The sequence below is a fragment of the Lepisosteus oculatus genome, chromosome 10 (assembly GCF_040954835.1).
Source record: "Lepisosteus oculatus isolate fLepOcu1 chromosome 10, fLepOcu1.hap2, whole genome shotgun sequence".
Classification (NCBI taxonomy): domain Eukaryota; kingdom Metazoa; phylum Chordata; class Actinopteri; order Semionotiformes; family Lepisosteidae; genus Lepisosteus; species Lepisosteus oculatus.
In genome coordinates, this window is record NC_090705.1 from 12,661,101 (window position 1) to 12,686,503 (window position 25,403).

Here is a 25,403-nt window from a genome sequence, read left to right on the forward strand (position 1 = left end):
TTAAATAGTTGTCCTTCAATTAAAACCATGTTAATGAATTGCACATTAAAATATTCATTAATTTACAGCACTGTCAGTAATGTTAATCATCATGGAAAAGGCTTTTAATTATCAATATGGAACCACAAGAAAACTTGCCCATCTAAAAAAAAATGAACTGACCTGGCAAAAGTTTCATTTGTTTTTAGTTGTCACTCTCAGTATTAAATGCGCACTGTGTTCACGGTAAGGAATAAACCAGGTGAGGGTTAGAAATGTAATAATAATGTTTCTTTATTAGCCCTATACAATTTCTTGCATTAGGAATTTGTCTTTTCACATACCCCAGGTTTTCTCCATGGAGACACAGACACACAGACAGGGAGAGAAGCTTGGGGTCAGAGCGCAGGGTCTGCCATTGTACGGCACCCCTGGAGCAGTTGGGGTTAAGGGCCTTGCTCAGGGGCCCAACGGAGTAGGATTCCTCTGCCGGCCACGGTATTTGAACTGGTAACCTTCCAGTCACAGGCGCAGATCCTTAGCCACAGAGCCAATAGAACTTCATCCAGTTTGTGGCTGAATTTAAAATGGCTTAAAGACAGAATGAGACTCAGGCATTGCTTGGAAATGTAGAGATCTGGATGTTAGCTTTTGCCCGTGGTTTTCAAAAGTCCAGACTTCACGTCTTTCATTTTAATGTATCTCAATGTTCCTGACCTACAATACCATGCATGGTACTTTATCTTGCTGCTTTATAGCTGTCGACATGACGCTTCGAAGTAGAAATTAACTTGGTTTAATCACAACATACTCCACACAAAAGGAAACAAAATGTAATTCTTGTTAAAGAAAATGGAAAAGTTACGATTATACAAGTATTCAAACCCATTACTGTGGCTTAACTTAATCAATTTAGGTGCCCAAAATTCCATGCTGAAATTAATGTTTTACTCTTCCGTTCTGCTTCTTAGCAAGAATTCGACCCTGTGCTTACTTAGAGCATACTCGCGATCGCATTTTCCTTTTTTTATACAGTAATCTGTTTTAAATCCATAAAGTGCATGAATACACTCAGTTTTGTGAGGGTGGATTACAATCAAGTTTGTGATATATCTTGCATTCGCTGTTTCAAAGTAGTTTTACATGACTAAAATACTTTTTCACATTTGATTTGTTCTGTGCACGGTTAGCGACAGGACAGTAAGAAATCTCTCTTCTCAGCTTCAAAAAGAGGATCAGGTGTCATTAGTGTTGGAGCTCCAATTACCACCTCAGTGCCTTATTTCTCGTGCTAGTTGATGAAGATGGAATTGTACCAAAGATTTTTTTTTTTCGAAGTGGAATTCAATGTTTTAGGGGTCCAAATAAAGATATAGACTGACATTACGTCAGTAATTATGAAAGTGTAGGAAGCGTGTATATTATCACCCGGGACAATTAATTTACTGTGAAATTGAACGAAGGGTACAACATGACAAATGACGTTGTCTCAGTCTCCTTATTTGAAAATGGTCCTGTAATCTGTCCAGTTCTTGTTTCTTCATGCATGTAAATTTAACAAATTCACATTTTGAGCCTCCTCAAAAATTGTACAAAATATGTATAGGTTAAAACTATAGCTGTCTCTCAATCTGATTTGATCTAAATTGAAATGTCTCGTTATGTATTTAAAATATCTGCTGTGCTGTACTGCACGTCCGTTTTCGTTACTATTTTTAACATAAATGAGACTGCGTTGATAGTCCCTGGACCGCTCATTTTGGTAGCAAATATCCATGGATGTAATGTAAAGATGATACCTAAAATGATTACAAGTATGTAACATTTTAAAAGTAAATATAATACAAAAACTACTACCATGACTACGCTGCATGTAATTCATGATCATTTATCTGAAACAAAAACTTCATACTGGACTTTTTACCAAATCTTTATGACATTAATATTTTAATTTGATTACATCAATATGATTATTCTTTAATGCCATATTTTATGCAAGCGTGTGGTATTTTAAAGATATATGATACGTCGATAAATAGATTATTCGTGTCAATATAACATTAATGAAAGTAATTCGAAATTTTGATTTTCGGTTTTGGATGTTTGTCTTCTCTCAGGTTCCGTAGATAAGGGTCAAAGGGGAAATCCATCATGGCGGAGTCCTTTTGAAAACAAGTGCGAATAAGATGAGTGAAAATTAACAAAGTGTGACAATTTCTGAAGATAAAGCACTGGTTTGCGTCGGAATTGTTGAAAAAACTTATATTTTCCTAGATTTGGAAACGATCATATTTACGGTAAGCATTATATTTTATAGATAAATAATAACACGTGTGTACTGGTTTGATTTTGCAGCAAACTCTTTGAGTATTTTCAAATGTTGGAAATCACAGTGTTTTTCACAAATTGTACTTTTTGTCTTTTCAAAGAGGGGATTCGACAGTTTTAACTTTTTTATGTTGTTTAGTTTATTCTTTCTCTTTATTTTTTTGGCCAGAACACGTGTATCACAATTACAGACAACTACTGGCAGTCTTTCATCCTAATAATTTATGTGTAATCCCGTAAACGAGGTTGTCTTCATCATATAATCTTTATTTAGCGATTTAAAGTTAGTCATATAATAGAGTCGCACAGTTTTCAAAATGTTTTATTGCATTTACAAAATGCACTATAATGTTTTTTATTGGCTTTAAGTAATGTTGTCTCACCATTCGTGGTTGAATTTAGAAATGTATAAAATTAAAAGTTAAATATTTTGCATTGATTAAACAGCACTAGTGCTTCTTGAATGCATCAGTAACATAATATTTAAATAAGCTATTAATGGAAATATGTTGCAAGGGAAAACTGTAAAGGTTAGTTAATGGTAGGCTTTACTTCTTGACATTCAAATGGCAACTGTCAAGATATGAAAAGACATTAAGTTTGAGTTTTAGATCTCTAGTTCTAATTGCTGACTTTAATTGCTCTTGATTCTTTAGATTTTTGGTAAAATAGTTTCAACAGCATCTACAACATACAGAGCTTCAAGACAGCCTTTCCCTAACTTAGTTGATCTTATTTCTGGCTAAACAGTTCTTAATATTTGATCCATGAACACACACAGGTGGAAATTATAATGTATCAAACCCCACAGTGAGTGTTTTTCTTTCCATATACCAAAGTCCAGTTGGTTACATTTCAGGCAACAGTCCTGAATGAAGTCGTTAAAGGATTGAAAACCTGCAGAGGCATCAGCCCTCCAGATGCAGGTTTAGACATCTTTGCTTTAGAGGCAATGTTGCATCTTTGACTTGATTCCCTGGAATATATTCAAGAATGTTTTTTTCTCTGCTTCATTTCTTATCTAGAATGGGATTTATATAACCTGGTGTTAAATTATAAGCCAGTACTGTTGTTGCGGTCGATAGCAAATGATAGTAGATCAGGTGGGTAGCTGCGTCACCATGCGTAGGCTGCAAAGGAACAAGTAATAATAATAATAATAATAATAATAATAATTGCTTACACTTATATAGCGCTTTACTGGACACTCCACTCAAAGCGCTTTACAGGTAATGGGAACTCCCCTCCACCACCACCAATGTGCAGCATCCACCTGGATGATGCGACGGCAGCCATAGTGCGCCAGAGTGCTCACCACACATCAGCTATCAGTGGGGAGGAGAGCAGAGTAATGAAGCCAATTCATAGATGGGGATTATTAGGAGGCCATGATTGGTAAGGGCCAATGGGGAATTTGGCCAGGACGCCGGGGGTTACACTCTTTTCGAGAAACGCCCTGGGATTTTTAATGACCAAAAAAAACTGTATATGTAAGATATGTTTGAAACTTTTGACAGTGACAAATATGTCACAAAGCTAGTTCTGGATGGTTTTGACCTTTTTCTGACAAACGGAATTTGATTGCATTGAGTGCACAAAAGTGACAATCGGTGACAATGAAAATTTACCATTGTGTGATCCAATTGATACTTAGTGATTTTTACAGATCCGTTCTTATTTTAGAACTTTGCCCAGTATGTTGAAAAAATCCGTATTCATGCCTTCAAGAAGCCTAACAAGCGTGAACCTCTAACCTTACTCTTTACAGACCTCCATTTTGTGCCAAATATTTGACCTTCCACTAAAGTATGAAAGCCATGATCAGTGACATGCATTGCAAGCTCTCTTGCAAAATATGATAGGCCCCGCTAAAAGTAATGTAGTAAATAAGACTGCTATTGAACTGTTTTTCTTTTTATGTCAAAGATCTTACATTGGATAGCATAACTGAGAGATTGACAGAGCAGTCAATCAAAGTGTTTTTTAGTTTAGTTCTTCAGCATTAATTACTTTTAATGAGTATGCCACTCATAGCATGCATGAGGTTTGTGGCTGACTCATAGTATAGGCTTATAGCAGAAGAACAGAAGTCACTTTCTCTAGCTCCTATAAACCCCCTTCCAGGATAATTAGGAATAATTAGATACTGAACTCCATATTAGTCTTCCTAAAGAGATCTGCTAAATTTTCTTTCAAGACAATGCCGGCTGCTTGTGATTCACTGGTGGATGACATTGAAGATATGGTATCGGCACACGATCCCAAGCCTCACGATCGACAGTTTGCGAGGAAGAACATTGTGCCAAGATCCAGAAAGAGAAATCAGCAGCAAAATACCGAAGATCTACTTGTTGACAGGTAAGGTTGATGAAAAAGGAATTTGTTTTCTGAATGAATGAAACCTATCAGAGAGGGTAAGAAGACAGCTCTATGCATGTACTACATCTGTAACTGTACCAAGTTTGTATCATGTCAACATGCTAAAAAAACTCTTAAAATATGAAAATATGCCAGGGTTATTAATATGGATTCTAAAACACTTAAATTCATTTTTGTATAGTTTTACAAAATTGTGATTATTGCTGCTAGAGGTAGAGGCTTGCTGGGTCTGCAAAAAAGTAAGTCCTTCTGATGCCAATAAACAAAAACAAACTTGTCAGAAAGGTGGAGAAAAAAAAACTAAATCACAGTTTAGAAAGAATCTTCCATTATTGTTAAATAAGCCACGTATGTGAAGGATACAAAAAGAGACAAACTTAAGAATTGCATTATAGGAATAAAAATAATGTGTTAGGCAATTGTGAATCAACAGTTTTTTTTTTTAAATGACAACTTAAATCAATTGGGAAGCCACAGAAACAGGCAGAGACTTAAAGCTGTTGGTATTGTTTTCATTGAAGTATCCAAACTGAGTCTACTTTTCAAAATACCTGATTACAGAGTTCATTATCCACCATCCACTATGTTATACTAATAATGAATAATCTGACTGAAATACTATAATTACTCGTCACGCCACTGTCTTTTACTTGCATTTGTCTTATAAAATATTTGGTGACTTGACACAGTTCTTACATTGGTGTTGAAGGTATTCTTATTTTCTGTGTTGTAAAGTGGAAGCATTTGTAAGCAAGTTATGTTTCTGTGCGTCCAAAGGTTTGTTAATAATTTTTGGTCACTTCAAAGTTGTGCAGTCACACCAGGTTAGTGCCTTTTGTCCTTGTGGATTCCTCAGTTCATTTGCTCTGTTTCAGTGTTATTCCTGGGACACAAAAGGTCTGGATGAAGACATGGGGCTGCTCCCACAACAGCTCAGATGGAGAATACATGGCTGGCCAACTTGCTGCAAGTGGATACAAAATGACAGGTATTGCTGTCTTGCTGTTATCTTGTATTGTCTTCTCGAGGGCATTACATGACTTTGAAGGATGGGATGGTATCAGTGGCAGCTCATAAGGGAGGACTAATGTTTTTAGGGGGATTTTCTAATATTTAACTTTTTTAAGCACTTATACCTCACCTACTATGGGAGAAAGAAATCAGAAGTTTCCCACCTCTTAATTATTTAATTTTCACATTATACTTTTTTTCTACTAATTGTTAATGCTAACAAAATAAGTTTGGAAATCGAGACATTTTAACTAGGGTAATTGTTTGTCAGGACTGTAGTATAGGATGAACTAAATCAAGCTAAATGCTTATATCAAGGGGGATAAGGAGATGGGGGGGAAAAATGCCAGTTTTAATAAGTGTAGGAACAACAATCATTGTTTCTCTAAGACTTGATTTTTAGTTGCATACACTTGTGGATATTACAGCTGTTTGAATATGATCTCTTACATATAAGAAGTCAATAAGGAAATATTTAAATTGTATTAAAAATAACCTGTTTTAGGTAGATAGGTGTTAAAAACAATTGAAATGGAAACTAAATTCAAAATGAAGGAATTATTCATTATTCAGGGGGAAACTCATCTAGCAACTTTCACGTTTTTCCTGTGTTAAGTGATTTCTGATGGTTACCATTAAAGAGTGGAATAATCAAAAAGCCTTCCCTCAGCTACAGCTGAATGGTATTTCATTGCAAACCTCTTGGTATGGTATCTGCTATTGGTGCTACTCAACATTTAGGTAGTTTTTTATTTGATATTTTACATTATTTTCTTTTGATGCTGAAAGCGTCACACTTTGTTCTAATGGTTTGGTGCACATTCTGGTGTAGGTTACATGATTGTTGCCTCATCGGATCAAAGGTACTTAGGATGCATCTCTCTGTTTCATGTTAGTGTATAGAGTGGAAAATGTTAAGATGATTTAATTGATGATTAATTTGTATTTGGTGCACATACTGTATTATCAGTTTTTTCAGTAGGAAAGTGCTTCTGGAGAATAGGGAACTATTGCAGGCTAAAAAAAGACTGCTACAAGACTGAGAACCCTATTCACTGCTTTATAAATGGTTACCTTCACCAGAACCACAAGCACGACAGCTGTGAAACATGCTTCCAATTAGGGAGTATAGCAGTTGTCCATAATTGGGTAGTTTGTTTGTCAGAATCACATGCCTTGAGTGTAAAGCTGCTTTTGGGCTAAGTTTAGCATGTTTCTCTGGAGATTTCTTTTCATCCTTCTTTCTATGTATAGTTTTATAGTGTCCTGAGAGTGATTTCAATCTATTATAAACATTGCATTCATAAAGACAATTTTTAATAAAATATTTTAAATAATAAATTAATTCAAAATACATTTGCATAATAAGTGATACATAAAATATTTTTATTTTTGAAAATATGGAGTCTTGTATTTTCTATTAAGGGACTGATCTCTTTCTTGTCTTGGAAAAAGTTGCTGATAATTTATAGTTCAGTTTTGTCCAAAAATATCAATTGTCTTGCATAATGCCAAATTGCAAAAAGCAAGAGCAATTTAAGACATCATTTTGTATTCACGCATTAAATTCAGGTAATTTATGCTGTTTTTCTTAAAATATCTATTGTAGTTCACTGTGCCATTACAGTGGTAATCTGTGGCATTTGGGAGTTGCTGGAAGGGAAACCATAATTTAGACTGCAGTAGAGATCCCCAATGTGTTAATGTTTACTTTTCCCGTTTAACTCCACCAAAAAGGATATCTTTTGTCTGAAGCTTTTGAATTATTACTAGTTTTTATATTGTATTGATAGCAGGTTAGTAAAGTGCAGCTTGCATGTATTATATGTATACAGTGGTGCTAGAAAGTTTGTAAACCCTTTAGAATTGTCGAAATTTCTGCATACATTTGACATAAAATGTGATCAGATCTTCATCTAAGTAATAAAAATAGATAAAGAGAACCCAATAAAACAATATAATACACAAGATTATATACTTTTTAATTCATGTATTTATCAAAGTGATCCAACATTAAATGTGTTTGTTCAGTAAATTCCGCAATTCTACAAATTTTCTGGCACCACTGTATGTATAGTATGTAGATGTATTAAGTTCTAGGGATAATCAATATGAGCTTCATTTATTTCTCTGTTGGCTTGTATACATTTTATACATTGTCATTTGTCATCTTCATGTTTATTCTGGATCCTTGAAGTGCTGCACCTAGAAATCTGTAGAGATAAATTGATTTTTAATTATTTACAGCACATTCACATTACTGCTCAAAACGTCAGTGTTTCATTTGTTTATTCTTTTCTTTTTGTGAAGTATAATCAAGCTTAATACAGTGTTAGTTAGTCGTTACTTAATAAAGTGTACACACAGTATTTTTCCTAATTGAAGAATAATCCTACTTTAATTTAGAACTGATGTTGTCTGACATTTTTGGGACTCTTTTGAGGTTAGCTGTTTTCTTAGGGCTTTCTTCCGTACCACTAAGCCCTTCTAAGGTTTCCCTTAGTTTCATGTTGGAAGCACATAATTGTAGCATACTGTAGCTCTGATTTTCAAAAGGCAGTTTGGTACCTGTGATATTTTGTCTTCTCATATTGCCCATCTTGAAAACTATAATACTTTTTCTATGCTGCTGAAAAGATGTGCTATGTACTGCTATTTGCACAAGAAGATTATGTGGTATTCATGTCCCGTACAACCTCTTTTATTAGTAATTATTATATGAATATATTTTCTGTTTTGTTATTAAAAATAAATTCATTATGCTAGTTATAGTATGGTATTTCCTAACTTGATGTTGATTGCAACATGTTAGCTTGTAGTTTGTCATAAAATTACCAAACTGAAAATTGAGGAGTTAACTGTTAATGGTGTTGAAGAGTCATCTGTTTTAATTTAGAATAGTCACATTTTCATAGTTCTTTGTGTTGTACTATTTTAATAATGGATCCATGACATCAATTGCTATTTACATTTTGTTTAATAATAACATCTATCCTAGTGTTTTTTAAAATGGATGTTGTTGGCTCTTATAAGGTCAGGAGAGTAATTGTAGTTGAAGATATGCAGTTTCAGGATATGTCTGTTTCATCTGCAGGCTTTTAATTGTTTTATCCATCTTGTCTCCTTTGCTGATTGTACCTGTTACCCTTTCGTGAGATGTACTGAATAAACACTGCTTCTTTAATTTTGTTCCAAATAACCAAATGCATAAAGGCAAAGATGTGCTATTTCTAAGACCATCTTTGTTTATGACAGTGCAATTCTCAAGAAATACCCTAGATGGCACTCTGAGTGTATATATAAAACGAGTACCAGCAGACAAAATTAAACTGATTTGTTTTTAGCCAGGCTGAATGTTTTGGAGATGGGGATCAAGGATTAAATGTAAAGAAAATGTACTTTTTAAAACATTTTGTCTGGCTTTTACGGTATCTACATCCTAAAATGATGCCTTTTTTTCAAAGGCAACTTACAGAATGTGTAGAGAGGAGATCATCAAGTTCGCAGAAGTTAATGAACTGTTTTCAGCTGGTTTCAGCCTGTTATAGAACACAAGAGGCCCCTTGTGCATGCAATGTTGAGCCTCTGACCTGGCATCTGGTTGTTATCAGCATAGCTGCTTGAAAATAAACTCTGTGTTAAAACTAATCAGCCAGCTAAGGGTCACGCTCCAAAAGTGGGCTTGTGCTTCGTTGGCCAGACAGTGCATTCACACCAGCTAATGAAAACACTGCTGCAGTTACATTGGCCATGGGTTTAGAGAAACTTGTGAAAATTGCTTTAAAAATGCTTGAGGGGGTTGCTTTTAAACTCTTACTTAAAAATATTTAAAGGTTTAGTGGTTTTAAAAGGCCTACAGTTGGCCCAAATTACAATAGAGCTAAAAAAAAAGTTGCATAAAAACAGTAATTTTAACCGGTAGAACAAAAGTATCGGCTTTGAACCTTAAGTGTGCTTTCAGATCTGCTCTTTTGTGGTCTTTTAAGAAAAAAAACTGCACTTAATATGTAATCCCTTCCCCACCTCATTCTACCACTGCTAATGCATTTGTGTATTATGCACTTCTTGTGTGAAGAAGAACCAAGGCACTCAACCTAATATTTCAAACACGGTTACAGTTCTCAGAAGATTTCCTGCTTTCAAACTTCTATTTGCCGTATATAGTTACAGAAAACAGTTATGTTGTTTTCTGGTTCTTATTTTTCTTGCTTGTAAACCTCTGGGGGTTGTATATGGATATAGAAGATATCATGCCTAAGCTGTTTCACTTGACGGAGTGAAAGGGTAGGTTTTAAATCTTAAACAGTAAATAATTAGTTCTCATTCACTATCAACTGTTTAAATTATTAAAAAGCTTCAAACTGGGTACTGGGTCATTTTTGAAAGAAGATTGGAAAATGTTCATCGGAACAATTGCTTGAGGTACTCTCATTCATAGTAGTTATCAATGCAGCTGCGGAAGGCATTAATCACTAAATATGCAAATATTTGCCTTTTGGAACCTATGAGACAATACCATGAAATGTGTTCTAATTGTCCCAGGTCTTAGTGATGTGTAATTTTCCATTAGAAAAGAGCAGGTGCCAATTGTAGCTGACACACAATTTCTTGATCCAACTTGATTGGATACTTCTCTGCTAATTAACTACACCAAAAATTAACATTTGGTATTTCAATACAGAATATTTAAAGTGGTAAGTCCAGTTTTCTTTTTAAACATTTATTTCTCAGGGTAACCTGTGTATTAACCGGCAGTGATGTACAATGGTTAGGAATTTATAACTATGTCAAAATAAATTTTAATTCTGCGTATAATAAAATAATAGTTGTAGTATTGATTTAGGTGGTAAAGATATTCCTTGCTGTGAAGAAAAGGGAAGAACTGTTAAATTATCACCTTGTTCCTTAACATATAAGGTAACCTGTACATCATAACTACAAGTCAGAATAAATTAATTCATGATTTTTAATTTGATTTTTTGGCTAGAAAATGTAAACATGCTGGTAGTTCAGTGCCTATGTACCAAAAATAATTAAACCTCAAATAACTATGGAAATCTCTTGATGATGGAATTAAAAATTAGTTTGAAATGGATAGATTTTTAAAGTTTAATAATATATTAATCTGAATCTTGCTGTCCACTTGAAGTAGGTCTGATCTGTCCATATAGACATAATGATTAAATTTATGCTGTGGTAACACTTAGATATTGTAGATTGTGTTTTGGACCGTAATTACACAATTATGTTTTTCAATTTAGTAGAAATATTAATGAAACCACCTAAATCATTACACATACATTTCCCTTATTAATCTGTAATCATTAACTCTTAACAGCTAATTCTTCTTTTTCTTTTTCATATTGGAGTAACAAAGGGATTCACATTCTACTAAACATTTTTTGTTGTGGATGGTCTTTACTCATTCCAGAAACTGCAATTTAAAAATGAGCTTTTTTGCTCTTCTTTCAAGTTGCACTTATATCTTCATTTTGAAAAATTTGCCTATGGTGTCTCCCAGCTGGCTAGACTGCTTGTATATCCAGTGCATAATCTATATGACCACCGTTTGACAAAAGCAAAGGGATTGACTTTCTCCATTTCTGTTATTGCAAGCTTCATAAAACCCTTGGCAATGCTTGGCATTTCAACTATGGAATAGGGTCTTCAATGTTGCAGGTGAAGAACATTAGGATAATAAAAATTCTGCTTCCAAAAATCATAATTCTCAAATGATCCACAAACGTTTGTTTGTATATACAATTTCCTCTAATAGTATTGAGACAGCAAGCTCACTATTAGTTATATTTGAGTTATATTAGTTATTAACTTCACTATTAGTTATATTTGATGGTAAAGTAGTTTATTTGTAATCATGCAATTAATATGAATAACTACAGAATGTTTCCTTTTGGGTAATTGTATGCACATATTACACCATATTAGTTCAAAAACATGTTTTAAATCCAGTGATTTTATATTACCATAGGTTTGGGACACATTCACCTTAAGTGTATTTTGCAGTTTAAATATCAGTATTTGGTTGCAGTGCGGTGGCTCTGTGGCCGAGGTTCTGCGCCTGTGGCTGGAAGGTTGCTGTTTCGTATCCCGTGGTCGGCACAGGAATCCTACTCCGTTGGGCCCTGAGCAAGGCCCTTAACCCCAACTGGTCCAGAGGCACTGTATAAATGGCTGACCCTGTGCTCTGACTCCCAGCTTCTTTCTGTGTCTGTGTGTCTCATGGAGAGCAAGTTGGGGTATGCAAAAAGACAAATTCCTAATACAAGAAATTGGATATATGGCCAATAAAGTGATCTTATCTTATATCCCTTTGGAGGAATAACTGCATGGAATCTCAGACCCACTGAGCACTAACTAAACTCTGTAATGATGCTTAGTTTCAGCCACTTTGAGTCCTTGTCAATTCTTGGGATTTTCTTGCTGTTTCTTAAGCATGTAAAGATTTTACCATACTAGGTTTTTACACATTTATGCTCCCGATGAGCATTTTCTGGATTGGAGACTTTGGGCTTGCCGAAATTCCCCTAATTCAAATGGTGTAGTCATTTTTCTTTTCTCAACCCGACCTACTATGTAGTGGGGCTGCTGGTGTATAATAACTACTACACTTCGTTGGTGGATGAAATGAGTCCTGTCCTATATGTGAAGAGCTTTGTGATGAATAGTGCTATCTAGATGTTATACTCACCGTAATAATAGCTCACTAATCACTGTGGTTTGTGGAAATGATTTGTTTTGTGTGGTCTGCTGTTGAGAATGTTGCTGTTTGTCGGTGAATCACAGTTTAATTTCTTCCTTTGCATTCTAGACTTCTGATATGAAATATTGCAAGTAAAAAAAATACAGAACAACTTTTAAGAATTGAAGGCCAGTATTTCTGACAAACAAGATTTCATAATTGTCACAAAAACTCTGTATCATTTGATGAATCATTTTCTTAGTCTTCTATCTGATAATGTGTTATTGTTATTGATGGTTTTTTAAAATGTATTTATACTATAAATGTATTAATTTTATATATATATATATGAAGTAATTGTTAAACTCCTTGGAATTTATTTGAAAGAAACCTCCCTTGTCACAGTTATCGGGGAACTGACACTTTTCAAGCCGATGCGCTGATCTGTTGTTGAACACATGTCATAGGTAAACCAGTTGTGCTGATTAAGCATTTGTCATTAACATTCGTCATCAACAGGGCAGACCAACATGGGGGTCTACTGTGAAAGTCGCAGGGTAGTAACCTCTGGCCGCTGTTGGAAGCAATGCAAGCTGTACATCTGCTGTACCAGGTTGCAGATGTTTTGTCTTCTTCCTGTCATAGAGTTTGGACAAGCATTCGTCTTATCCTACTAAATGTTCAACATGGCTCAAATGTAGAGAGTACTGCACCTATGGCATAACTCCACAAGGAGCAAGAGGACATGTTGGCCTGCTGGAATGTTGTCACCTCAGGTTGAGTCCGAAGGTAGGGCAGCAAGGGAGGTCCCAGGACTTTTTCGGTGTAATGACATTGTCCAGTCAGGTTGCCATAAATCACCACAAGTGGAGTTCTGTAGCAACTGCATATTCCCACCCAGAATATCACAATTTGAACCTTCCCATCAATTGATATGTTCTAGATAGCAATAAGAGTTTTTTCTGCACAATTTGCACCACAATTGAATCTTGAAATCTTTATTACTACAGAAGCCCTGGATCTGTTGTTGATGAGTCCGCCAGAGGTGACAAAGTCCAGTTTCCAACATAGCACTGGCACGGAGGCATCACTGACTTTCAGTGGAACATATCGGTTCTTTTTTTAGTTTCTCTTTTTTGATTTTCATTAGGCTTGAGCCGGTTGAATCACCTTGCGACAAATCACATTGCCAAGTGTCCAAACAGCTTCTGGAAATAATGTGATTCCTAGTACCTTTTTTAGAATGACCATGATAAATTCAACGTTTTTGATTAATCAGAATGAGCACAAAAACACTTAATCAATCTACAAAAACAAATATGCTCTTCTAAAATCCTGGACACATAGTAATACATTTTTGATTTACTGGGTAAAGAGAAACTGTACATCACCAGAAGGTTTTTGCTTTCCCTCTAGAAGACAAAAAGGGTAATTAAAATAAGCCAGTTCTGCATTCTTAAAACCTTGTGTTGCAAACAACATAATTTAAAGATTTAGTGTTCTTGGGAGAAAAAACACTCCAGTTCTTAGCCAGTTCAATTTCCTGCAATTTTTTTGTTTTTCTTTTCAGACAGTCTTTTTGTTTCTGCTTTTTTGTTGGAAAGCATTTTAAGGTATGTATTTCCAAAGTTGTTAGAGGTGATCAAGGCTGCAATTAGTCTAATACAAAAGTATTTTCCTATGTGAAGGTTAACTTATACCACCTGGTTTCTGATCTGTGCTGTATGGTGTAATTAAAATCACCTGTGTCTAATTGTGTAATTAAACCATTTAACCTTATTCCTAGCTTAACATGTCATGTTAGGAATCAAGAACAGTTGTTAAAATACTCATCTGTATTTTTAGATACGTTATATATCCTATAGATACTGTATATAAAATACCCATCTGTATTTTAATATACAGTGAATAGCCTGTATATATATAGCCCTTTTATGGCATTTATCAAAACTTATTTAAATTACCAACTTTGTATAATACCTGAGATGTAAGTTGAATATTAAGTAAATAGCAGCATATGTTGACTTATGTTGACTTTCCTGGTGTTGTTTCTTTGCTAATGATTTCATTTTCATTTTCAAGTGGAAACATACATAGACTGAATCTACAATTAATCTAAAATGTGGTTGGTTGAAGGCAAAATGCAGAAAGGAACTAACACATTTAACTTAATTTTGAATGCAGAGAAAGAACAGAGCACAGCTATAAGTGATGTTAGATTCAATGTGAAAGAATGAAGGGACTAGGTTTATAGAACAAAATGCCTCACCATTTGGGAGTTTATGGACTAGGATCTTTCAAGTAATTACATGGGGAATCTCTAGGATTAGTATCCTGCTAACATCTGCACTGCATGGTGGGCTGGATGTCCTCCATTCTTTAGTAATCTTATTCTTACCTTGCAGTCTAGCTTTCAGATAATTATTGAGGGCAAAATGTACCTTTTTATCCTATGTATGACTTGCTGAGAGAATGAGTATTTTAATGTGGAGTCAGTGCTCCTTTGTGAGTGGTTTGTGGCTGACAGCTGTTCAGCTTTTACATCTGCCTTGGTGTCTCATTTTCGATGGCTTGTACAGGCAAGATTATGGGAAAAACCACTCTAGCAGATCCAAATGAGAAATATGTTAAAATTGCTTGATGCTGTAGTTAAGAACAGAAGGAAACTTTTTTTTTTGGCCAAGGTGTATCTATTTGATATGCACCAGGTAAACAGTAGGATCCTGACATTTGCAAAGGGTAGTGCAGAGAACCATTGCAAATAGCCAAATTGGTAATACAACCAAGTCCACCCCTAAATCATCTCATGATGAACTATAGGATATAGTACGTGTGGGTAAAAAACATAAGTAACCTTCCCTTATATGATAATTATAGTATGAATGTGTTGGGTTTAAGTAAATAACATTCATCAACTGAAAGAAGCAACAGTAATCACAAACCTACAGTAATCAGCTACAATAAAACAACATGGATTCCTCCTCTGCGTTCAGCCTGCACTTTCTCTCTCAGCCTCCCTGATTAGGACGCCCCACTGTAATGAAGTGGGCAGTAAAACTGTCAGTGAGCCTGTAAAGTTGTCTCTAGCCTGTCATTGCCCACACTGCTGACACAAAACCTGGAGTGTTCATTACAACATAAAAACAAGATCAAGTTAAGATGTGGATACTGGGTAGTGGGTACTTGGGCAGGGGCCAGGGAGAAGCTCTCTCACTAGCTAGATTTGTCTTGCATCCTACTCTGCTGTGCCACTGTGTGTCAGCCAGAAAGAAACAAATTTGCAAATGTCGGGACTCTAGTGTATACTGTTATATGGTGTTTGTCCTGTCCTTCCACATTTATACGGGTTAACAGTATTATCAGTTTTTCATGGCTAGAGGAGGGGTGGACCTTCTTGTTTAATTTGTCATAATGACTTCCATGTAAGATGGTGCTGGGATATGTACTGTGTACTGCTTTTGACTTTCTTAGTCAAGTCTGTCTGTCTGGCAGCACTATACATTTAGGATGACAACACACTAAACTACACGTTTCCTATTTGCATAGCCTTCCCATTTTAAAAAGAGCCTTGATATAAAAATGTACACCATTAAGCATATAATAGAGCAGCCCAAAAGACAAAGTTGAATTGAGTATAACTATGGCTATACCTATAGAGCAGCATTTGGTATCCTTACTTTTTACAGGCTTCCTTTTCTTTAAATCTATCAATTGTTCCACACCTTAGTTTCCATCGGCCTCTCCTGTATCACAGATAGAGAATGAGGCCTTGTGCATTCACTTCCCTAATGTGTCCACAGTCCCTTGCAAGAGAATAAACACTGAAGGGGGGGCATTTTCCCATTTGCAGGAGTTTGACAGGTCCACTTGTGATTATGCTCCAGGTCAAGGATGCCCAAGCTGACTGTATTCAGTCCAGTCCCCTTAGAGACTGGGAATCACAATCACAGCGAGCTAATGACATGGTCTGGGCTTGAACTGTAGCCTGGGTGAGGACTGTGTCTTGAGCCACTTTGGAGCATGAGAAGATCACATTTTCATGATGAGGTATCTCATGAAAGACATGAGAGTTTGTGAAATGATATCTAAATATCACTTTGGAAATGGAGCCTCAATAATATGTTCATGGAAGAGTGTGTTGATGGGAGCTTTGGTGTTGAAAAGGCTTGTCATTGGGCTATTGATTCTAAAGAATAAGTTAGTTTTTCTTATCACTTTGTGCAGTACAAGGTCGAGAGGGAGCTGGAGCCTATCCAGGCAAGCAACAGGATAGCAAGGTGGGATACACCTTGATGGGACTCCAATCCCTTGCTGGGCTCATACAGACACAAATGCAAACATACTCACACCAGGGCTAATTTTGTCAGATGCCAGGTAATCTACCAGTTTGTCATTAGAGTGTGGGAGGAAACCCATGTGAAAATGAGAACATACAATATCCACACAGATAGCACCAGAACTGAATCCAGAGGCCAATGATAACCTGTGTGTTGCAGGGAATTCATGTTTTAGCATGTGCAAAACAAAATTTCCTAATACATTTGGATAGCTTTTCACCAACATGATTATGAATGCAAATGTTCCGGAGTGCCCTTTTTAGTTTTGTACTTAGTTATTGCAAGACATTTAGCAGGGTTACACTAGATGGTACCTTTTAGCTAGATGTAGTCAAAGATAATACAATATAAGCATTTATGATTTTGGAAATTAAATGAAAATGGAATGAGTGGGTACTCATTTGATTAACAACTTACATTTTGTAAATGTTCTTTTGGTTTCAGACCTTGTGGATATTGAAAGACGAGATAGTACTGTATACAGTTCCAACTTTGCCTTACAGTGGGAGGGTTGTGCAATTGCCAGCAGGTGGCAGTATGTACATATAGATGGAGCCAGCTATTGGGCTGCTTTAACATTTTACAAATCTTTTTATAGATTTTAGCTCTTTTACTGTTAAAAAATGTTTTCATACATATTCTGCAAAACATATTTGAACACCAAGGAAATTTTATAAGCTTTTCTGAGTATATGCTTGCTTGAATAGCTTTATTATTGGAAATTAAGGTTGAGGCATAATTCATAAATTTGCATTATTCCTGTCATTTTATTTTGTTTTTTGAAGGTGTGAAACTGAATGTCTTTGGTTCCCAATGCCAGTAACCTTCAATTACAAAATGAAATTTGTAACTCCTTTCTACCAATAGATGGCAATGTTTAACAAGAAACTGAGCTGTGAACCTGTTTCCTGCTTTGCTTGTCAGGCAACAGTACTGTTTCTAAGAGATATACAGTCTGGAGCTTATTTTCATAAGGCAAAGAGTTCAGTTTAATATTTGTCAATTAAACATGCTGTTTTAATGTTAAATGAAACAAATCTTGTTTTAAGTTATATTCTTTACTTCCTATTAAAAAATGGATAAATTCAGCACCTGGGGTTGTATGATTTGAATGCTTGTGCTGTGAATGAGGCTGTGCCATGCGAATTTTGAACCATTGCTATGTGTTAGGTTTTTGAGAATATATTTTCTTAACTCATTTGTTAGTTGGTAATTGAATATTGCAAGAAAATGACTCTTCTGAGTTTTTGGTTATTATTTTGAGCTCTGGTGTGTTTTCTCCTGGGTTACAGAGCTGCCGTTGAAAGGCCACCATTCAATAAGTGTAGGTATTTAGCAGAGCTAATATTTTTAGTAAAGTTTTTAAAGAAAATATTTGTGCAGTATATGGGGGAGAGGCATGCGTATTAAAGAAATAGTATTTTTAAAGCGTTTGTGCACCTTGCATACGTGGCAGCTCATTCATAAAAAACATTTTTTACACACTGCGCTGAGTGGCTGCACGCTAGCTACGCAATATTGCATGGAGCCGTGTGTGTCCAATGAAAATATTGCAGCTTTTTTTTGTCTCTCTCCTTCTTATTCCGTGTACAGTACAGAATGTGCTTGCAGTTTTCAGTGGCGAACAGAAAGCTGTAAGTACAATACTGTACATCCTTGTTGCGCATACGGAGAGCATTTAATGGAGATGGAAGGAAAGAAGCATGCCTGCTACAGGCACTCACATTATTGCCTATATAAGGCACACATTTTTGCAGGATGGAACGGATGCGTTCATAGTATTTAACTCCGGGACTTTTTCTTGATAATGTGTTTCTGATTTTGCAATCATGGATCCATTGGATTATAAACAGTTGGAATTATCACTGTTTTCCTTCATATGCATCATTTTCTGTTTGATTCGTACTTGTGAAAAGCATTTGGAAATGGATGAGGCAGTTGCAACACCTGATCTGTACCTAAGCATATGCTTGTCTCTGGTTGTGCCTTGCTTTTTTGAAAAATGGAGGGGCATGCTGTAAATAGTAATGAAGGAACAAAGCAGTGTTTTTTTTTCTACTTAAAAGCTATCACAAAACTGAGTTTTGTATTAACATATTCATATTTATACACTGTACTTGAGAATCCAATGTGGTGTTTGTGTTTTAGACCAGTTGAGCAGACCTTTACTGCTTTTCCCTGTACTGGTACAATAAACCTGGTTCAATACATCTATTTATGTAAAATTGAATGTGCTTTAAGTGAACCATAGCCATTATTAACTCATGTAGTCCCCCTGTCCCTCAAGAATTACTTGAAAATCATTTTTTCATTTCACCTTAAACTTTTTCTCACTTTGAGAGTGAAGGCAACACACCATACACTGAGTCTTTTGAAGTTCTATAAGCAAACATCTGTCATAAATATTACAGTTGCTCATTTGCAGCTATGCTGAGGATGAGGAATGCAGGACATCACTTCAGGGATGTATGTAGTTCAGTGCTGAGTGCCTGAACAAAATCAACAGTGTGAAAAAACACCTGTCGTTTATCTTCACATGCTTACAGTATTTCTCCTATTTCAGTGTGCCTAGTAACTCCTATTTCAGTTACCACGTCCTTGCTCGGTGAGCTATGGTGGTTAAGATAGAGCTGCTTTCTGGACATGGTTAAATGAATCTGCTTGCTAATTAATTTTCAGTTCATGGTGTTTATAGTCAAGCAAATCCACTTTGGATTTAATGATCTTTTTAGCACCGACTGAGCTCTGTTGAAACGAATCTTTGCTCTACCATTTAGTTATCCTATACAGTGTTATGTTTGTCTTTTCATCTGGGTGGTTGCTTTCACTTTAGCCATGAGATATAGGGTTGGAATTATCATCGCATCTCATTTCCTAGCTGCGTTCTCCTGGTGAGGGTCACTGAGGTAAAAAACTGAGGAGGGCAGACCACGTTTCCCTTTCTCCACCTCCTCTTGTGGGAATTTCAGATGAGAGATATAATTCCTCCAGTATGTCCTGGCTTCTCTTACCGTTGGACCGTGCCAGTACACCTCCAGGGGGTATCCTCCCCAGATGCTTCTCACTTCAACTGGCTCGGTCCAGAGGAGCAGTGAGCTGACTGTAGGGCAGGGTCCTCCCAGATTGCTGTGCTCCTCACACCATTCCGGAGAGTAAGCCTAGCATTCCTGCTGCTTGTACATTCTTTCTATTGCTCATTCTTTTGGTCACTACCCGAAGCTCGTGACCGTAGGTGAGGATGGGGACATAGATTGACTGGGAAAAATTGAGCTTTGTCCAAAACCTAATTTCCTGCTTCACACCACAGTATTACTGGAGCCACTGCACCCACCTGCTGGTCATTCCCACACTACCCTCTACCCTCACTCATGAACGAGACCCCGAGGTACTTAAACTCCTCTCCTGGGGCAGCTGTTCCCCCTTCACCTCAGGGTTGGTATTGTTTCAAGAAAAAGCAGATATGAGCATGATCTAACTTTGTAATTTCTTATTGCAAAATCTTCTCTTGTGGGAAGTTATAATTGAAGTCTCTGAATTTTTTTGACTTATAGTATCATTCAGTATTGTGGTAGTTCTGTGGTGTCAGTAGGCATTTTTAAAGCTTACTTAAGCAGCTGGATAAGATGAGCTTATGTAGTTTCAGTGTCTCTTTCTTGGAGATTTCAGTTGCCTGCAGTGACCTGCATCTCAGGATAAACATCAGGACTCTCTGTAAATTTTAAGACTGGGTCTGTGACAGATTGCCATACTCATATCTTTTGTTTCCCAGCAGGGCTCTGCTTTTGAAATGTACTTTCATTTTGTCACATGAATTGGTCCTGTAAAGCATGTTGATATCCAATGAAAGTAGTCCAGTTGTTTTTTGTACCTTGCAAAAACATAATCTTTTTTTTCAGTCTGGGGAAATAAAAACATTCAATTTTTGTCATAAAAAGCCAGTACACATGGAATCTGGTTACTGCAGTCTGGGCAGGATGTTTACCCCCTGGCCATTTATAAAGTTTACCTGTCTGATACTGCCAGACGAGGAGCCCTTTAACCTCTGCTTTAATAACGTGAAATCTTGAAAGTACAGCACTTGCAGAAAGAAGGCATGGGGCTGTGGGCTCAATTTATTTCCAAGCTTTGGGTTGGGGGATGGGATTGAATTGCTTTAGCTACAATATTGCCTTGACTTACACTGTCAGGGCTCCATGCGGAGGTCAGCTTACAATGGAATGATCTTATTGCATTTCATTTGTGGAGTGAAGTAGTACCTTTCTTCTCCTCCCAGCCTCGAACGCTACACTTGATCAACCATAGTTGGAGCCCATCCGATGTTTCATGTTTCCCTAAATTCTTAATTTAAATGAATAAAATTGCCATGTTAATGAACTTTTGCTAGACGGCAATGTAGGATTTTTCTGTAATACAGCTGGGAGGTAAAGCTGTCTCTAGTCATTAACATGGCTACACTACGTTTAATTAACCTTACTATCAGAAGTACATATTGAATGACTTAACCACATTGAGATCATTTCTGTTATGTAGCACTAACGTGGTTAGCACAAACATCTGGCTCACAGACGTGTGACTAGATTTTGGGGAATAAGTCTTGAGAAATATCATCGGGGGGAAAATTAGTACACTGTACTATAAATTTATTAGTAACTATTAACATTAATCAGAAAGGGTTCCTTTTAAAATTAAAAAATAAACTTCAGTGTAATTGACAAGTTACTAAGCTACTGACCAATCTGTAATTGGGTGGTTGAAACACTTTTTTTCAAGCAGGTTTAACTAAAGCATGAGTCAGTTCTGTCCATGCATCAGTTGTGGTGTTTAACACTTGTGAATTGGTTTTCTAAAACCCTCGAGTCACTCGCACAAAGACAAGTAATTAAACTTTGCCGTCCGCTTCTGTTAAGGGTGCAGAGAATGTGAAATTTAATAGGATATGTTTAGAAAACTGATTGAAGAGGACAGTCAAATGTTTTTAAAGGCTGTTTTTAAAAGCTTTTTTTTTCCTTGGGAAAGATAACCTACTTTGAATCTTTACACATAAATTTTAATGACTGCATTACTTTTACCACCTGCTGAAATGGAGCTGGAATGGCTGGTGACCTGAAGAGAGCACTTGTTTGATATTAATTCTGCATGTCTAGACTCCAGCCTTGTAGATGTTCACTGGCTAAAACCAAATTAATGCTTTTTAAAACTGCATCTGGTGTTTGAAGGGCCACTAGTAATTTGCATTAGTCATTTCATGTTTGGTGTAGCAAAGAGAAAGTGTAGTACTAAATAAATGTGAAACCACTGGCATTTATGTGTCTTGTGAATGATTAATAATTGCTCAAATATATTTGTGAATTGGAATAAGGAGAGATTAATTCCACACTGAAAAGTAGAAGGAAAAAAACATTTTGGTTGTGGAGCCTTCTTCACATGTAGAATTCTTCACAAATCAAGGTCTGCATTAGAAGAACGTTCATTTTAGTTTTATAATATTTAGAAATTACACTATATATGGAGTTTCACATGGTAGAATCTGTTAGTTGGTGTCTTATTGTCTTTTCAGACATTTTAATTATGCTTAGTTACTATAGTTACTATAGTAGGAAGAATATATTTTTCTTGTTTGTTTTTAAAGCTTTCTGAGCATTTCTGTCTCACAGAGCATTCATCGCATCCTGTATAATTGACTTCAATAACATCTCAGTATCCTGAGCCAGTGGCAAGAGCACATCATGAAAGACAAGGTCATTTACCTTGTACAGCAGGTAGTGCCTACTGCTGAAGTTGTTGATAATCTTAAGTTGGCAGTTGACCGTGGAGACTACTTATAGAGGTTCAACTCCAAGATCAACATGAACCCATTAAGGTCTCTGAAAGATCCCTGTATGAAGGGAAGTAACTTAGGAGGGCAGCCACCTGAACAGAGCTTTCATACTGCTTACATTAAGAGTTTGTTGATATAAGCTGTTAGTATCTCCTCTGATCCCTCGCATGTTCTGCATGAAGAATACCAACAGATGTTTTAGAGTCCCTTAATGCAGACCTAACTAAAATGTGGAATTACTTCATGCACATTCAGTCAAGCTACACAATCAATAAAAGAGTATTGGTTATGGGCTAGAGCAATTAGTGGTTATGTGAAAAAATGAAGGGGTAATGTGCAGTTCTATGGGCTTAGGGTAACTGTGGGGGGAGTTAAAAAGGTTCTGGTAAGCTGTGGATTCCTGTAAGGGGTTGTGCGTAATGACTTTCTTTTAGATGTTTTTATTTTAACATAGTGTTTATTTGTACTTTTTTACTGTTGTACTCCGTGTGTGTAAAATATAATTTCTTAAATGAAAGAACACATTTCTGAGAAGTCAGAGAAGCATCATCATATCATATAACTTTTGCATTGTCTCAGTGCTTTCTGGATTGTGTCAACTCTACTCTCCGACCTTCCCCTAGGTGTCTGGCAACTGCCTGAGACAAACCTACAGACAGACCTTTCTCTCTGCAATACCCAGGTTTTATCAGACTTCACGTGCTTTGTTTCTTTTATGATGAGTGTTTATGAAAGCTACCACTGTCACGGTTAGTCTACACAACAAGTCTGTACATCAAGAAGATGACTCCAAGTGCTCTTCTTCAACTGCTGACTCCACACTTCTTCTTGGTCGGAATGGTTTTACTTAAGTTAGATTTCCTAGCTTGTTAATTTCCTTGTGTATACTTAGCTAGTGTTTAAAGCAAGCTGATTAGATATTGAGTAATTCTGACTTTTTGGTGGTTTCTGGTGGCCTCTAGTGGATGTTCTTGATCATTGCATCTATCTTGACATGCTGAAGGCTCCTCTGATCCACATAAGGTAACAAACGATATGAGGCCATTTGGCCCTTCTAGCCCATTTGATTGCTAGTACTGTAGCTAATTGATCCAAAGATCTCATCCAGTTGTTTCTTGAAGAAAGCCAGTCTACTGAGCTTGTTCAGTACTCTTACAGCCCTCATCTGTGCAACCCACCACAGTCGTTTCAGAATGGAAGGGTAGCAGAACACAAGAAAAGGGTGCGGCCTGTATTGTTTCTGTAATTACGGACTGAGTTGCATCATATTGTGATTTTGAAAGATTATACACACTCACATTCATTTACCAATATCTAGAATTACTATTGTGGCAGATTTTTTCTCATCTTTGTTTTTTTTTTAACAGGATATCAGAATGCTAGAGCATGCCGACTAAGAAAGATTAAATACAGGGGTGTAGACATTTTGGTTAATAGTTCCTTGTCAAGAAATAATGGAAATGTACTGCATTTTGTAAAGCGTTAAGTCACAACCAGCACTTAGAACACAAATTTAAACCAAAGTCAAGCACGCCTGCAACAACATTTTCATCCAGCATTTTAGGAATGGAATTACAAGCTTTTCAGAGGTTCTTAATCAGTATTGAAAATAAAATTAATTAACATTTTCAGTCTGGACCTACATATTTCTGTTAATGCTATAAAGGTATGTGTTAAGTGTGTCTCTGCATGGGTGAGATATTCAGGGTTTTCTGCAGTTGTACAGAGGCCAGGTACGCTGCTTTGCCAAACAAACGTGTGAATGCTGACAAAACATACACAGGAATCCATATTGGAATGCTGTTTCATAGTAATACACAGCAAGATCATTTACCAGCTGGCAGCCACCATGGTATGTAATCGCCCAGTTCTCCAGTCTCGCCCATGGGACCAAATGTCACGGCCTCATACGTTGGCCTGAAAAATCCAAATATTTGCATCAACTCTAGAGTGATTAAAAAATGAGGAATGAACCTGAAATTTTCTAATTGTCGGAGTAGCTAAAAGAACCCGATCGCTTGAACCAGACAGAAAATAGCAATTAGCAATGCATTTCATACACAAAGCTCTTCCTCAGGCAGCATCATGGGCATCCTACATCTTCGAAGAATCCTGTATAAACAAGCTAGTTGTTGTGGTCAAATAACGTATGTTCGGGATAATATTGTTTAGCTACAATAATAAGATAGCTGGTCAGTTCACTAGCTAATAGATAGATAGGGGGCAGGGATGGGGGGTGTAGGTTACCACCTGGCCTAAGCCTTTTCCCATGATATTAGTATAGTGATGCAGGCATGCACAGGTAGTAATGAATTGCTTGGTATTCCAGAGAGCTATAAATCCTTTGTCTGCAAGTACAGTATTATATTGATGAGAGAAAAGATTGTTCTGTGTGTAAATATGGAAGGGTAATGGAAGCACTTGGAGCGCTGCAACGGACACCCACAAAGTTTAATAAATCAACAACTGAGCACTGTTTTGTACTTATGACCTTGAGCATTAACATGGGCATCTGCTACACAGCAAGCGTACAGGCTCTGTATCTATTTATGTGGATTGTACTTGCTTATTATCTATTTACTGCGCTCAGGGAATTAATCCAAATGTTGGTTTTTTATCAAGTAGCCTACTACAGAATAAAGCCACAGGTGCACCAGCAGCAATGCATTTTTCAGAACTGCTGGAACACAAGCAGAGTGCTGCTGGATGGAGGATGCTAGAAGTGTTATGACATAGGTGTCATCCTGATATGTACATTTTTTTTTGTCGGGCAAAATAATTTTCTTAGTCAGGTGAGGCTAGTGTGATGGTGTTAGTCCCATTTGCATTCCTCTGACTCTTTGCAAGTATT

At 36.5% G+C, this 25,403-nt stretch overlaps 1 protein-coding gene across 2 annotated transcripts in view; it reads left to right on the forward strand.

The window, feature by feature from the left end:
• The first annotated feature begins 2,110 nt into the window (after positions 1-2,110).
• Positions 2,111-25,403, forward strand: part of cdkal1 (CDK5 regulatory subunit associated protein 1-like 1) — a 417,958-nt gene continuing 394,665 nt past the window's right edge. For both annotated transcript variants that reach the window (XM_015357729.2, XM_015357728.2), the window contains exons 1-3: positions 2,111-2,276; positions 4,505-4,665; positions 5,562-5,674. In XM_015357729.2, the coding sequence (XP_015213215.1) occupies positions 4,508-4,665; positions 5,562-5,674 (271 nt within the window). In that variant the 5' untranslated portion in view covers positions 2,111-2,276; positions 4,505-4,507. The remainder of the gene's footprint in view (positions 2,277-4,504; positions 4,666-5,561; positions 5,675-25,403) is intronic.